Here is a 16661-nt window from a genome sequence, read left to right on the forward strand (position 1 = left end):
TTCACCAGTGTCACGAAACATATGCCGGATCGAAAGCACAAAACCGTGGAGACCACTACCCATGCACTGTTAGCAGCATCTGACGCGACGTAGGGCACGAATGTGTTGTGCCAAATACACTCTTGCAATGATGCAGTAGAAATATTAGATTAAGGTAAACGCCAAGAAACGATCTACGGTGTAAAATACTGAGGACAGGCTGATTTACACATTTCCTCATGTTTGATTCAGTGTCGCGTTTCGTAATATTAACTAACCGAGCAGGTTTTGTTCAACGCTTCGTTGAGCATTTACGCAAATAAAGTTATACTGAATAAAAAAATTGCCGCCGAGATTTCCAGCGCAGATGGCAGATATCGCATTAGGAGCGACAAAACAATCCAATTTATGAACATTATTGAGCGGAAAGTAAGTATTTTATTGAATATTCATGATCATCGCACCTAGCGGGCTCCTGTGATAGCTCTGAAAAAACCGGATATCACGTCACAACTATCTGCCTCCCTCGCCACCTCCATCGCGAGCGGTCGCGACTGTTTATGTTTCCTTCCCCCGTGGCACTCAACAAGCGCACGGACATACGTGTGTTTTCATGTTTTAGAGCGCAGCTCTTTGGCGTCCGTTCCTAGGTTTCGCGTCGGCGTCGTCGTTGGCCTCGTAACCAGCTCCGCCCCCTTTCACCCCCCCCCCCCCCCCCCAGCGCTAGCAGCGACCGACTGATACCGCTGGATGCCGCTGACGCCGCTAGAGAGTCAAGATAACGTGACTGCGTAGAACGCCGTCGCCGCCATGCAGAAAGAGGAGGGGAGGGTCCCCCCCCCCCCCCTGTTCCTGTGTGGCGGATAGGGCGCTCTTCGGTTGCCGACGCGCCGGTTATTTCACGTAGGCGTATGACAGCGTCTGCTGCTCTCTGCAGACAGTCTTGCTTTTCTCCTAAGGATCCCCTGGTCACCCAGATCGTGATGTCATCAGCATAGAAATGTTCTCCGGAGAAATCTGAGGTGCTCAGAGTCCACAGAAGAGGGTACGATCTGCACAACTCCATAGACATCTACATAGGGGAAAAGAAGATCACGCGAATGATAGCAAGAATCTCCGACAGAAGACGAGGCATGTCCGAGGAGGACACATGTAGGCTAGTATAGGCCCTCGTTGTAAGCCGAATTATATATGGCGTCCCCTACCAAATTTCGTTCGAACAGGAAAAAGAACAACTGGAGGCAATCCTGAGGAAAGCCTACAAATGCGCTCTTGGACTAGCGGTCGACACCTCGACCGAAAAATTCAATAAACTGGGCATAAACAACACAGTGCAAGAGCACATCGAGGCCCACCTTCTAGCGCAGCAAATAAGACTCATGCAGACGCAAACGGGAAGGAACACGCTAAATATATTGGGCATGAGAGATGCTTGCAGAGAAATAAACAGCATGGGCAGCATACAGAAAGAAATAAGAGAGATCATTATGGTCAACCCGATTCCGAAAAACATGCATCCGAAAATACACAAGGCCAGAAGAGAGGCAAGATCCGAGGCCCACGAAAGAAGCCTCGCAGGGAAAAAAAAAACATATTGTACGTCGACGCGACCACATACAAAGAACAACGCGGAGCGGTAGACAGTGTGGTTGATCACCAGTTTAAAGAAGTCAACTGCGCCTCGATCAAGAGCAACAACATTCTCGAGGCTGAGGAAGCGGCAATCGCTCTCGCTATCACCCACCAGGGTGAGGAGGCTACCACAAAAATAATTACGGACTCGCAAGGAGCTAGCAGAAGGTATAGCAGCGGACGCATATCCACTCTGACCATCCGCATACTCAAGGCAAGAAAAATCACCTTTTCGAGATGCTTCATAACGTGGACACCAGGCCATGGGACTGTCAAAGGTAACCAACGTGCCGACGCCAATGCCCGAGCATACGCCAACCGGGGAGCGCACAACGACGCGGAACCGGACGCAGTCACTAGACGCTATGGAGCCATCCTTGAACATCAAAGAGCCTTAAGGAGGATCTATCCACCTCCCCACGAAGACCTCAATAGAGAGCAGTCGGTTGCCTGGAGACAGCTACAGACTAACACATACCCCAATCTGAGTCTACTCAGTAAAATCCACCTCACTACTAATGAAAATAAATGCCCACTATGCGGAGAACCCCCTACACTCTACCATGTCACATGGGCCTGTCAAAAAACACAGGTAGCACCAATAAACACCACACCAACACCGGAGCAGTGGGAGGCTGCGCTGTCCTGCTCGACGCCTGACAACCAGCTCAAGCTGATTGACAGAGCGCGCAAGACGGCAAAGGCCACTGGGTCCTTGGACTGAGGGCCCCACCAACGCCGGGAGAATTCCCTTTGTGTAAATAAAGTTTTTCATTCATTCATTCATTCACGTAGGCCCGGCACGTCGACGAATACGTGACCACCTTCCCACGGCTAGACCTGGTTCTTGGCGCTGCGGAAGCGAGGGTATCATATTGTTTGCGTCGGCATCGGCGGCGTTGTCCCTGAAACCAACTCCGCAGCTGGGGTTGACTCACTATCGGCGTCAGCAGCATCAGTCAGTCGCTGCTATCTCTTCCCTCCTCCCTTTATCGCGTTGTCCGCTTGCTGCGCGCGCTTCTGCCCCCATCGTTTGCCGCTGGGTGTACACGCCGCCCCCCTCCCCGCTCTTCCTGCGAGTCTCCGGTTGTCAAAGCGCCGGCTCGATCTTAATTCCTTTCTTCGCTCCTCCTCCATTGCAACCCCTGTGCGGTGGCAATCAGAGAGCCAGATCGGTGGCGGCGGATCTGTATATTTGCACCGCCCACGGATTTGTATATGGCTGCCGTTCGCCACTGCGAAATTATCTGCCAGACTTTCTGAGCCATGAGCGAGACGACCGGTGGAAGTCCTCCGTCTGCTGCTGCTGCTGCTGCTAAACGAGCTGCCAGAGAAAAAATTCTGTCATAGCGCATACATGTGTTGCTCGATTTCTTTGCCTCAATCTGTCGAAAAGGTGAAACAGCTCATTTGCTGCGCTCAAATTTTGCATTAGGAAGTACTGTAATCGTCGGTAATGTTTTGATGCTGATGTTCCTGCGCACAATTCATCGTTCCCTCCCAGGGCGCAATCGCAAACAATTGCCCGCAATACGCTCCCTGCGTAGAAATATATAGATCCGGCCGATGCATACGCCCACCCCTTTTAAATCAATAAACGTTTGTCACCACCACCACTACCTCGACCTCCCTTGTATGCGGTATTCCACAATTCCACAGACACTGCGTGTAGCCGGTCAACCAACTTCAGGTGCGGGGACGGCGGCGGTGGGATCGCGAGGCCATGACGTTGCTGAGGGTAGTTGTGACGTCACACCCGCCGGCTAACAGGTCGGGAGCGCACTACCTCTGACCCGGCGGCCACTCAGAAATGTAAAAAGTACAGCCATACGCTCAAAACTAACCCGAAATATGTCTGTAGTAGTGTAATCGTGTCTTAAGAATGCAATTGTGGTGCTTTCTCAAAGTTCCGTTGGTGGTTCTTTAGCCCTGTGCGCAAGGGGTGCGCCGTCAGAGACGGTATACCGTGTTGCAGCGGAAGTTCCTTGCGCCAGAGACGCCCCGTCGTAGACGGTATGAGCGAAGACTTGAGGGCAGGAGTTGACGAGAAGAAAACTGAATTTTATACACACCAAATCTTTACAACATTTTCAGCAGAGATACAGGTTCGAACCGGCTAAAAGGGAAATATTTTCACCTCGGCATAGCCGACGATGCCGAGCATCAAAACCTACTTCGGAACGCTGGACTGGGCCCTCGGGCTTGCTCTTAACCCCCTTAGGTCCAGCCCTAATTTTCGCAACGACCAATCACCACAAAACATCAACCGGATTTGTTGTTTCCGACGTCCAGCTCCCCCTGCCACTTTAATAGAACTAAACTTTCTCACAAAAAAGGAAAGGCAAAACTCCTAGGGTCACGTCCTTCCATTGGGCGCTTGCATTGAATGAGCGTCTCACCTGCCCCCGCGAGGTCGAGACAGCGCGCTCAACCCGGTGTACAAAAAGAACAAAAGAACAGAAAAGAACAGAGGGGCCAGCGGTCCGGTCACGACCCGCCTGTCGTCACTAGTGCATGGGGCTGGGGCAGGGAGGTCACCGCCGCTTGCGGCGGGGGCCAGCCTGCCACTGAATTTTTATCTGTTGTAGGCCGTCATTGCACCCGCCACCGCTTCGGTGATGGACGACGGCTGTTGTTGCGGCGCGTGTCTTTCCCTCTTCCTTTTCTTTATTCTCTGTTTTCTGGTGGTGGTGAAAAACTTTATTTTGTGGAGCCGATACTCGTTACAAGGGCTAGGCCGGCTCCTGATCACGGGTGGTGGCCAGCAGGCAGTGCCTGACGGCGACCGCTTCAGCCCAGTCGACCAGCCTCCTTTTTGGAACCGGTTCTGAGCTGGAGACCGCGATCTCCCAAGCCTCGTTGTCCGTAAGGAGCCATTCGGCCGGTGGTTGAAATTCCGGGCATCTGAACATAATATGTTCGAATGTAGCTCTCGGGGCCTCGCAGAGGGAACATTCGGACTGATGAGTAGAGGGGGAGGAGAGTGCCAGCAGTGCTGGGGAGGAAAAGGTGCGGTCTTGAAGGTGTCTCCATGTTATTTGTTGTGGTTTAGTCAAGGAGGGGTGTGGGGGAGGGCAGTGAAGTCTTTCAAACCGGTAGTGTAGTGTAATGTCGTTGTAGGTGACCAACCGATCTCTGGCACTGCCTAGGTCCTCGGTATCTGTTGCTCGGTCGACGTATGCTCGAGCAGCAGAATTTGCTGCTTCGTTACCCGGGTTGCCCGAATGGGCTGGTACCCAGACAAGGTCTATGGGTGGGGGTGTTTGAACGTTGGTAGTTAAGATTTTGTGAGAGGCAGCATGTAGCTGGCCTCGGGCGAAATTTTGTATGGCAGTTTTAGAATCGCTGAGGATAAGGGTGGCAGTGGAAGAGACTATCGCGATGGCTATAGCGGATTCTTCCGCTTCTACGGACGTTCGGGTAATGAAAGAGGCTGATGTGATGTGTTCGAAGCGGCTGGATACCGCGCATTTCGCATAATCTGAGCGGTGTGGATATTCGGCGGCGTCCACGTAGACCGTGTCGGGTTTGTTCGCATGTGCTCTGTGTAGGGCACGTGCTCTCGCGTTCCGTCTGGCCTGGTTATGAAGGGGATGCATGTTTTTCAGAAGTGGGTGGACAGTGAGGTGATCGCGGACTGTCTTTGGAACTGCATAAGTTTCTACTGGAGGGGCACCTAACGGTCTAAGTTGGAGAAAGGAAAGAATGTGGCGACCAGTTGTGGTAGTGGAGAGCCGTCCTAGTTGGGCGATGCGGTGGGCTTCCACCAGTTCGCTGAGGGTGTTATGAACTCCCATGCCTAAGAGTCGATAGGTTGGGTGCGCTTAGGTAAGCCGAGAGCTGCCTTATAAGCGTGTCTGATGAGAGCATCCACCTTGTCTGTCTCTGTTTTTGTTAGATATAAATACGGAATCGAGTAAAGAATGCGGCTTATAATAAATGCCCGTACTAAGTGTCTGAGGTCATGCTCGCGCATTCCACAGTGCTTGTTGGCTATACGTTTGATTAGGCGGGTGATCTGATGTGTTGTGTTAGTCAGTCTGGATAGTGTATCCGTGTTAAGGCCGTTGTCTTGTATGAACATACCTAGTATTCGAAGTTTGTGAACTTGTGGTACTGGCTGACCATCTACGGTGATGAGCATAGGGGGTTGGTGGTGTTTCCGCGGGCTTGGATGGAGTATCAGGAGCTCGGATTTGGTGGAGGAACATCAAAGGCCTATTGAGGCCGCGCATCTTGACACCATGTCTGCCCCCTCCTGAAGAGTTTCTTCCATACTACCTACATTCCCAGTGGTGGTCCACAGGGTGATATCATCAGCATATAGAGAATGAGAGAGGTTTGGGATCTGTGACAGCTTTTTAGCCATGGGAATGTGTGTGATGTTAAATAAAAAAGGGGAAAGGAGTGATCCCTGCGGGGTGCCTCTATTACCGAGGGTAAAAGTGGGGGATTTTAGAACACCGAACCGAATTTCTGCTGTGCGATCCCGGAGAAATCCTGAAATGTAAGCATGTGTTCGGTTTCCCACATTCAGAGTGGATAGTGCATCCAATATAGAGGAGTGACAGACATTGTCAAATGCCTTTTGCAAGTCTAGAGCCAGCAATGCTCTTGTGCGTTTGCAGTGTCGGCGATGTAGAATTTCTTCTGATATCTGTAGCATGACATCTTGGGTGCATAGGTGGCTGCGGAAACCCAGCATTGTGTGAGGAAAAAGGTCGCGGGTTTGCATGTGTGTATGTAGCCGATTCAAGACAACGTGTTCAAAAAGTTTACCAAGGCATGAAGTTAGCGAAATGGGCCTAAGGTTTGAAAGAGTGAGCGGTTTGCCGGGTTTATGTATAAAGGTAACCTGAGCGTGCGTCCACTCTGAGGGAAGCGTTCCCTCTTGCCAGTGTTTGTTAGAGAGTTCCGTTATTGCCTGGATGGAGTTTTCATCGAGGTTTCTAAGTGTTTTGTTCGTGACCTGATTGGCTCCTGGAGCAGACGTAGTGCGGAGTTGGAGCATGGCTGCTCTGACTTCATACTTTGTGATGTCTTCGTCTAGCTCATGGTTTTGGGTTCCAAGGTATTGTGGTAAGGGTGTCTTCGGTGTGGTTGTGAGGTATGTATCTTTTAAGGATTGAATAATGTTGTCGTTGTCCATGTCTATGTCATGGATAAGACGCGTCACATTTTTCTGCTGTAAATTCTTGGCGTGATCGGGTTCAAGAAGGCATCGTAGCAACCGCCACGTGTCCTTAGGTCCTAGGTTTCCAGCAAGGCGGTCGCATACTTGACCCCATTGCTGGTGACTGAGGTGTGCCGCGTGCGTCTCCATTTCCCTTATGAGAGCGAAGATGCGTAGCTTCAGGGCACGATTGTGTTTGTTTTTAAGCCATCGCTTCTGTAAGCTCGAGTGAGCTTCCCACATGTGGAGTAATCGGCTGTCAATCACCTCCGAGGATTGTTTGCACGGCATTTCCGATGTGGCCATGTTCACTTCCTTGTTGAGGTTAGCCAGCCAATTTGTAAGGTCTTCTGTCTGCCCCGCCGGGGTGGTGCAGTGGTAAGACGCCCGACTAGTGTGCCGGAGTACCCGGGTTCGAACCCGACCTCGGCAGCTGCGTTTCGATGGAGGCGAAACGAAGAGGCGTCCGTGTGCTGTGCGATGTCAGCGCACGCTAAAGATCCCGAGGTGGTCGAAATTACTCCGTAGCCCTCCACTACGGCTCCTCTTTGTCTCTTTCCACTTTTTCTTCCACCTTCCTCCCTTCCCTTACGGGACGGTTGAGGTGCCCACAGAAAACAAGTGAGGCAGTTACCGCGCCTTTCCCTTCCTATAAATTAATCAGTTTCTCTTCTGTCTGCACGAGGCAGAGGAGGGGGCTCAGCTACAGAGCCAGTAGTAGGCCCGTGCATTTTCTCTTCCTTATTCCTACAGCCCCAACATCAAGAACGTCACGAGTGTAGTGCTATTGTTAGGCGTTCGCCACAGCGTTCCATCGGGGCCCGCGTGAATGTGTGTATCACCTGCGCCTACGCATGCTACGGGAACAAAGAGAAGCTGGGCTGGTAGCCACACACGTTCCCCGACTTTCCGCGCTAATCTGTTGTGCCCGTCGGTCCCTTACAGGCGACCATCAATAATGATAAGGTCGTGTGAGGCGTCTTTGAGCACTCACAAACGAATCTAAACCTTTTTGGCATTGCGTGGATCATTCTGCACGTTAAAAGCAAACTGATAATCTAGCATGTCTGTGGCTGTTGGCAGCAACAAATAAACATTATATAGTCTGCGGCAATACTCACAAGTACTTGGTACAAAAGGTGTCTTGGACGTTCACTCAAGCTGGATAAAATGCCGTGCTGGGAACTAAAAAAGTAGGCTTACAAACTTACAAAGGCTTGTCACGCTAAAATGACATGACACCGATGCGGTCTGCCAATATTGTTTGTTCTTGATTTCTTCGTCTATGTAACACTGTGCCGACTGAAATAGTCGGCAGACTGACAGTGTGGGCGTCCCGTCGCTCACAAGACGGCTGTCGACCGACAGCGGCCGAAATACTGGCACCCACACGAGACAACATCCGAAACTTCCCTCTGACTCGCCACTCTCGTTCTTACTCTCTCATTGTGTCATTATAGTGTTCTTTTTTGGTAAACTTTTTCTTTCTCTTCTGCCATGCCTAAGTAGGGTTTTATAGTCACTTCCGAAGCCGCTTTGTTTTTAATTTTGTTTCATAAATGCGGCCGTACGGAAGAAGAGCCGCACCAGTCGTCATTATCGGCCTAGACTGGATACTGCCCAGTATTTCATGCCTCCGGTTTCTAGGTCAGAAATGCAGTGTTAGAAAGAATAAAACAGTTCGCGGCAGATAAGGGCAGTAGAAATAAAAAGAGAAAAAAAGAATAAAAAAAAATCTTACCATTGTGTGCGGGTGGCACTTAGGCCATCTCGCTCCAAGTCAACTGCGACAAGCGCTGCACCACAAAAGCTTTTAATTTTTTTTTATTGCATGTGAAGAATGGCGAGGAATAGAAGCTAATACAGCTCATGCCTAAAACACCGAGCTGCATAATAAAAGACCGTCATAACTCAGTAATTCAACACCGTAACAAGTGTCAAAATTCACGCACGCACACAAAAACATCGAGATGTGGCAGTTAACAAGACTTTTTTTTCTATTTCCTGTTAACAACAAAAAATACTGTCAGGCAGTCAAAGTAGAATAATACGAGAGCTCTAACAAAATTATGGCTTCGCAAAGTTTCAAAAATGGTTTAGGATTGCCAGCTCGCTCAAAACTGGCACCCATTCAGGTTTCTCCCTTTGGGCATTAGAGATGAGAATCAGGTAGTGTATGCTTTTAATAAAATACCCCCTCAAAGAGTGAGCTTTCACGTCCGCGTGTCTGACAGCCATTCTCGTTTTCCATACTCTGTAGCGCTAAATCAAAGTGAATAAGTTGTATGGCACACCTTGATTATCGATAGGCAAGAACCGTATACCATATGATGTAATTGGCAAGTCCTTTCTTAGAGCCCTCTGCAGGATATCCCACACAAGAACTTCCTCCCAGCAGTGAAGCAAAATATGGTCTATGGTTTACAGTTTATGGCAAATCAATCAGTCCACCGACCACGTGACAAAGACACCTTTTTCGCTCAGCCATGGTTTAATAGGCAATGAACCTCTGTGTAAGAGGAAGAAAAAATCATTTTTTGCTGAATACCGTAGTGGCATAAGGCATCCTGATGTTCCCCTCCACATTGTGATGATCGATACAAGGGCACCTGCATAAATACATCAAGCAGGCCCTTATACAGATGTTTTTGGGTTACAGCCCGTAGGCATTATTATGAGAATCTACCTTTTAAAATGTGAAAGGACGCCTAAATTTCGCTCAAAACAATCAGTCTACTGCGTTTGATGTTACTAGAAGACACCAAAATTTAGGGTGTCTTGCTCAGTCTAACTTGGAAAACCGTGAACAAATGGGCGAACCAAGTCCTTCACTTTGCACCGAGCGAGATAAATTTGTACGACTTGTTCTCTCTCAAACCGAACCCCAGACAAAAACCGCTAGTAATCTGTGAAAGTTCTGGACGCTAACCCTTCACATGGAGAATAATTGCAATGCATACCAGACTTTCGCAACAAGAAACAAATTGCATAAAGTTGAATGTGCAAACATTGATAAATGAAGGCCACCCCATTTTGTTGTTTTCGAGTGGACGCGCTCACGTTCATCATCCCAGTAATCTTTCGCATCCTTGCAGTGTTCCAGCGGCACACCAAGGTACCTCGCAGTTGTGACAGATCAAGAAATATTTTTGAAAAGCGGAAGGTACGCAGCACCAGACCCCATGCCACAGCCCCCAAAAATTGTCGCATGCAGGGGACTTCGCTGGCCGTTTGCTTACAAACTCGAGTAGCATACTTGATTGCTTCTGAACCGCTTTCTTTATCTTGACACAAAAAGGCTGTGTCGTCAGCGTATGACAATATCTTTACTTCGCTTTTCATAAGTCTAAATCATCGGATAATTTCATTTTTGTTCACCTTTAAGCAAAAAGGTTGTATATATGTGACAAATAACAGAGGCGAAAGCGGACATCCTTCTATAACGGACGATCTTATCTGAAAGCTTTCTGCGGCTTCCTTATTTACACTAATGCTAATGAAGCAATTTTCTTAACCCATTTGAACTCCCCCTAATATGGGTGAGCCTACATTTACATAATCCAGTATTGAAAATAAAATTTCGTGCTTTATTTAGTCAAAAGCTTTCTTTAGGTCTAGTTACAGCATTGCAACGTAATCTTCAAACATGCAACAGCATTCCAAAATGCTTATAGCTACGTGAATGTTTGTATATATGCTTTGCCTATATGTTTGATGTGGACCTAGAATATCGTTTATTACGATTTGCAACTGTTTCGCCAGGAATTTCATGAAGATTTTGTAGTGCACATTGGCATGTGTTATAGGCTGGTATAACTTTACTGAGAGCAATCTGACGGGTTCATCGCTCTTTGGTATCAACACCACGCATGTCCTAAACGACGGTCGCGTTTCTTGTCATATGCCTCGCTCAAAACTCGATGCATACCTGAGAAACTTCACCCTTAACAGCTTTGTAACTAGCTGCGCCCAATCGATCAGGACCAGGAGATGTTCCAGCGGTAACGTCATCTATCGCATTTGCTGTCTCTCGCATGCTGATGGGCTTACTTTCACAGTGTCATCGAGGCTTGGCATCAGTGGAAAAATGCTTTTTCAAATCTTTCTTGTACTCGGCCGGCCTAGCAATGAGCGAAAATAGCCTACGAATGCACGTTCTATTTCCACCCTTTTGCTTGTGACCCCATTGCTGCTGTTTATCTTTTATTTCGCTCTTCATCGCGTACCTTTTTTGCTCTCCTAATACACACTGTTAGGCGCGTCTTGGGAAAATAATCATTCTGCACGTGCGCAGGCGACAGCCCCTATGAACGTGCGTATATCGGTAGCCTCTAGGTGGGTTTGTACTTTCTAAGCTGAACAAAACGTCAAGCTCACCGTGCAACTCCTTTGTTCTCTAAATAAGGAACCCGATCGCTCAATCGCGTGTATCTTAACCTCCTCTTTAAAATGCTCCCATGACTCAAAAACTGCTCCAGGTTACACTTTTAACAAGTTTTATGCGTTCTTGCACAGTATCTACAAAACTTTAGTCTGTGAGTAGATTGTCATTAAGGTTCCATAATTCCCAGGTAAACCGCGACTTCGCTTCCTTGGATGCAATGGTAAATACGACCATGCTGTAGTCACTAAACGAAACAGGCTTTATCATATAGTTGCTACAGAGTAGCGCAAGTTGAGCAGAAACATATGCTCTAACTAGCCTTGCGCGGCTGTCTCTCCGGAAATGTGTGAATTGCGGCAAATCAGAATTCGACTGTAATTTTGAAACAACCTCGAGTTAACACTCCTGGATGAGCTCGTATAAAAAACGACACTTGCTGTCGCGAACAGGTTGCTTTTTAGCTCTATCCTGTGATGCACACACAAAATTGAAATCTCCAAGGAAGGTTATATTCCGGTCACACCTTACATAAGGAACAATCCGCTCGAATAACTGTTTGCGTTCCTGCTCTCGTTAAGCTCTTACACACAAATAACGCTCCACTGTGAATCAGAAAAGGTAGTCACCTACTATAAAGCGACCACTTTGTCATACTGTGACACTCTCCACGTTAATGCCGACTGAGTGCCGTAGGAGGACAAGACACCCCGCTGATTTAGCTAAAACATGGCGCACACAAGTCTCACACTGCGATCGGAAATGTAGCACCACGCAGGCTGTCTGATCCTAACATTCAACTTTTGTTTCTTTCATACCTATAACTTCCACATCATTTTCAAGCAAGAAAAGGCTAAGTTGGTACTGCCGCTGTCTGGCAGCCAATCCTCTAGTTTTTAGCGTAGTGATTCTTAATGGAGCCGCCATTGCTATGGGGTTAGGGTGCTAGACCAGACGGGCCACATTGTGACCCTTTCAAGCACACAACAGACAGGCCTACGAATTTGGATCGTAACATGACAAGATACATCATGACAGCACCACACCGGCACGGCAGCCGGCACAATGCATTGGAAGACGCCATCGTCGTTGGCACGTCAAGCTGTCAGGTGTGCCTCTGAGGCACCTCGCAGTCACGGAGGAGGGTTACGTTATCGGTGTCGCCGCCACCTGCCTCCGGTCTGGAGGCAAGTTCGGCCGCGAGCGCAAAATAGGTCGAAGTTTCGGAGCAGCCTTTGTCGGCGACTCCCCACTGCTTGGTCTCCACTTGAAGCGCCCAGGCATCAGCGGCGTCCTCCTGCGAACGCTTAGACGCTTAGTGCGATTTTCAAAAGAATTTTTTTTTGCGGCAGACTGAATTGATGTGTGCATAACACGCTTTAAAACGGTGGTGTCAAATAACTGATTAGGTTGCCGATACAATGGTATTGGGAAGAAAGAGGCAGTGGGAACCTCAGTCACCTGCCTTCTGGATAGGCTATAAAGGTAATCGAAAGAAATGCGCGCCATGAGGAAATTGCAGGTGTTCGCAACCTTTTTAAGAAATCCCCATAGAGACAATTCATGGATCTGTCCAGTCGATGCGGATACATAAAGAAAGAGAGAACTAAGAGCTTAATAGGTGCCAATAATAACAAGAAATGGTTTGCAGTTCCAAAAAGATAAAATGCGAGGCTAGCTGGCATACGAACAAGTGAGCAAAACCTTATGCGCCAATGTTTATTGAAAAAAAAAAAAAACAGGTTATCACGACGCGTCGGTTCCCACTGAGAGCACCGTACGAAAGTTGCGAATATTATGTGTATTGTCTGCACCTTCTTTCTCACACAATGTAGAATTGAAAAGAAGGTAGGCAAGCTTTTCAAACAAGACTGTTCCTCTTAGCGTGCGTGCAAACACCGAACGCGTCCGGCATATATACGGCTCAGTTTGTTCCTAATAGCTACGATTTAAGAATTTCAATTAGCCCAATTGCTGCAAACCTCATGCAGAGGGATGCGTATTAGTACCACAAAAGCTACCTCTAACCAGTACTTTCAGAGATTCAAATATAGTTTTAGCTGATGCTGACATTTTAGTACAAAAATTGTGAAAGCAGTAGGAGTGACATGCGTTCACTGGCTAAATGCAGACTCTCCAGGATGCTGAGAGCGAAGTGCTGGTATTTTAAATCTGGGCGTCTAGTGCCGTAGCTGGTAAAAGGTTCAGCATATTTCACAGGGCCTGCCGCGGGACCGCAACTGCGGTGTATTGTGGTAATAAAGTTTTTTTCGTGTCGCGCATGTAGTTCGAAGCACGTTGAAATGCTGCACAAATACTTATTCTATGCTGCTTAACGTACTGTGAGAAATTGACTTGCGAAGTAGCGATGCCGCGACTGAACGTTATGGCTATAAACGTATTTTGGTTGAAGTGCAGGACGGTCGGAATCTCCAGACTGTCTCCAGGACAATAATTGCTTCTTCGTCATTTCTCTATTACTTACATTTTTAACTTTTCTTACGCACTTAAGAAATGCTGAAAAGTTGCTCCCGTTGGCCGCTGCTTGGAGGCGCGCTGCCAATCTACATGTCCCACAATTACTCACTCCCAACAGAAAGTGTTGGATTTGAAATCCATACGTAATCGACGACCAAGTGTATTTTGGCGGCCCGCGCTCATGTTTACGCATTCAATTAGGCACCAATCATACGTTTCTTAAATACACTGTTTTTTAGTTGTAATTTTTCTACAATAAAATTTTACATTACAATTATATGAGATCCACTTAGCTCTATGTAAAGCCATACGTTCAATCACTTATAATCGTTGTACATTAGCAAAATGGGCATAAGGTGTCGTAATAGATTTTTATATGTATCACCACAGATTCCTTTCAAGAGGCAGGTATATCAACATTTGACCATCATTCAGTGATCGCTAACAAAGCGCTAGTTCATGCGAAATTGGGGGCGTTCAAAACTTGAATAGCGTACGTCTCTAGGTGCCGTGGTGCTACTTTGGTTATAGTGATACACGGCTTCCTCTAGTTCATATATTGGGTGAGAATGTCGTACTCAGATGAAGTCGGTGATGGCGCGTCTGTAGGCAAAACGTCCACATTTTCATACTGGGGAGAAAACCTTCCTTGCTTGTACGAGATCAGGCCATCTGGAAAGAGGTTCAAATTCAGAGCTATACCTTGGGTTGGAGGATTCGACGGCTTGCTTACAAGGATAGCGTGAAATATGTGTCAAGCTTTCGAAACATTGCATGTTTTATTGATTTAATGACATAGCTGCTGCCAATTTCTGCAAGCCAGGTGCGTAGCATGCCATTCAACTTCCTCGGAAATGCAAGAGTGTGCACTCTTACGACGGCACTTGCGACCATATTTATGATAGGCTTTCAGAGCATGATGCCTAAGATCCCATAGACTCAAAAGGTGAGAGCGCGGCTTCAAGGCATTGAATTTCAGTGAAAGCTTTCTTTTGGCGTTCCTCTTGGCATTAATAATATGTCTGCTTATCTCGTCCAATCCTGTAAAAACATGGACGTCATCAAGCATCTGACTAAAATTATCCTCTGACACATGCTTCACCACTCAAAAGTCTTCTTAATATTGTGGATGTTGTCATCCGCGACAGATCGTGATGCCATTACACCGCAATGGCCGCTATCAATCTCATCTCGAACACTCGTGCATGGGAAATCTTTGGGACAAAAAACAAGTGCCAGGTTTTGAGAGCGTTGTTGGCCTATGTGTGGCCAAACTTTGTAAGCAGTTGTAGTTCGCTGGCGGCAGCCATCTTGGCTTTGACAATGTGCTATTATAGTGTCTCCTCCGAGCACCTAAATAGTGATATTCCAACGGGTATGTGTAGCTGTCAAAAGTACTCCAGAATATAGCGTAATCGGGGCGATATATCCATGGGTAGTGTTCCACAAATCACTTATCCACTCGATGCGTATAGAACCAAGATATCAGGCCTGAAACGAAATTACCACAGCTTGTTCGTCAGCGACTAGGCTAAGAAGCAATCATAAAACCAGCGTTTGCGTGCACCACGAGGAAGTGTCCATCTCGGTGTGCGGGGTGCGTGAAGAACAAGTATGTTTGCCTAACCGTTGACTTCGCGTTCCTGGACCAGGGCGGCATGCTTTCTAAAATTAATACAGTAATGTTTATAACCTTATTATAATAGGGCTGTTAATGCAAGTATCCTGAAGCGAGCAAGCTAGTAGAAGCGACGGTGTGATGAAAAGTCTGCTCTGAAGCTGTGTTTGTGCGTCGAATTTTCAGGCACTTCCGTGACAAGAACTAGACAGCAAAAACATGAGCAAAAGTGTAATGCGTTTTCGTGCTAGCACACGCCATTGTTGAACTAGAAGATCCCCGGCATTTAAGGCATATTGCTCTCAATTCTGTGCTCTTGCCTCTAAGTAACATGTAATTTTCCAAACGGGAAAACGCGCGCTTGATCAGCTCGGAAGTAACTAGTATGGCTAATAGTCCTAATGTTTCCTGATCGGATGTGCGAACTGACTCTAGTTGAAGGACCTCAGACTTTTTCCTATGTAAGGTTTCCTGTTTAGTTGCAGTCACCTGTTCCTGAGTCGGTGTGGTCTTTGGAAGTGAGTGAGTGAAATTGATTTGAACAATCCCCTTGTCTCCACAAAACATTACCGTGGACCTTGCCGCTTGGTTTAGACGCTGTTATCTGTTGTCTTGGGTAGTGCCTCTTTTCCTGTTGGGGCAGGCTCTTTAGGAGCAAACACATATTTTTCATAGCGAGGCGGTTTACTTTCAGAGGTTTTATTTAACTTCTCACCGTAGCCGCAAAAAGATTGTAAATCATCCAGAAAGAATACTTAGTATTCAGCTTTATTTGCAATATATGTTCTGTGCGGAGAATTCTAAATATTTTACAAAGATTTTCAGAAATTTTCTATAATAGTCTATAATATCAAGAGCATAATGCGCCACGGTGCCATGTCAGACCGTGGTTTGTTGCATTAGGGCACATCTGTGCGTAGCAACGTATTACGGAGCAAGAAGGAATGTGCATTGGGATTCAAGAAGCCTGGTTATAAAATACTATATTCATACCGTGTGGTCTCCGCCATATCGTGTCTGCCGACGGATGCCGCTAGAGGGAACTATATCCGCCAGCCAGCACTCCCTGTAAATTATTTGCTGAGAGAGGCTCAGATTTCTTTTCCTTGAAATTTCTTGCAGTTATTGGTTTGGTAAAAAAATGAAGGAATCAAACTTGCCAACGCTAAACTTTCCGTTCAGCTCTACGTACATTCAGGGCTAAGTTTCTCTCCTAGAGGTATTAGCAATGCTCGTGCCTCTTTCCAATGCTTTACTGATTTGAATTTATTGATTTGTGCAGCGCGCTCGACGAAGGATAAGAGCAAGCAGCTTGCCATGTAGAAATTCATTTTAAGAATCATAAATAAATCTTTCTTAATGGCCCAATATGGCCTCAATGCTGCGTCCAGCTGTTTGAA

General features: G+C 47.2%; 1 protein-coding gene and 1 long non-coding RNA gene across 16 annotated transcripts in view; one reads left to right on the forward strand and one right to left on the reverse strand.

Moving 5' to 3' along the window:
- The window catches only part of LOC146181662 (uncharacterized), a 41436-nt gene that overhangs the window by 8290 nt on the left and 16485 nt on the right, over positions 1 to 16661 (forward strand). For 8 of the 15 annotated variants that reach the window (XR_014700264.1, XR_014700255.1, XM_084576672.1 and 5 more), the window contains exon 2: positions 9880 to 9947. The exons of the other annotated variants lie outside the window; for them this stretch is intronic. Coding sequence is in view for 6 of the 8 variants with exons in the window: in XM_084576672.1 (XP_084432798.1) it covers positions 9880 to 9947 (68 nt within the window). In the remaining 2 variants the exon portion in view is untranslated. The remainder of the gene's footprint in view (positions 1 to 9879; positions 9948 to 16661) is intronic. 15 annotated transcript variants of the gene reach the window in all.
- On the reverse strand, positions 10549 to 16657 carry LOC146181663 (uncharacterized). Its single transcript, XR_014700265.1, has 3 exons — positions 16255 to 16657; positions 14222 to 14315; positions 10549 to 12462 (listed from the first exon to the last, which is right to left on the reverse strand). It is a non-coding gene; the product is annotated as an uncharacterized LOC146181663 (long non-coding RNA).

This window comes from Amblyomma maculatum, chromosome 8, assembly GCF_055883805.1.
Source record: "Amblyomma maculatum isolate TAMU_Amacu chromosome 8, ASM5588380v1, whole genome shotgun sequence".
Classification (NCBI taxonomy): Eukaryota; Metazoa; Arthropoda; class Arachnida; order Ixodida; family Ixodidae; genus Amblyomma; species Amblyomma maculatum.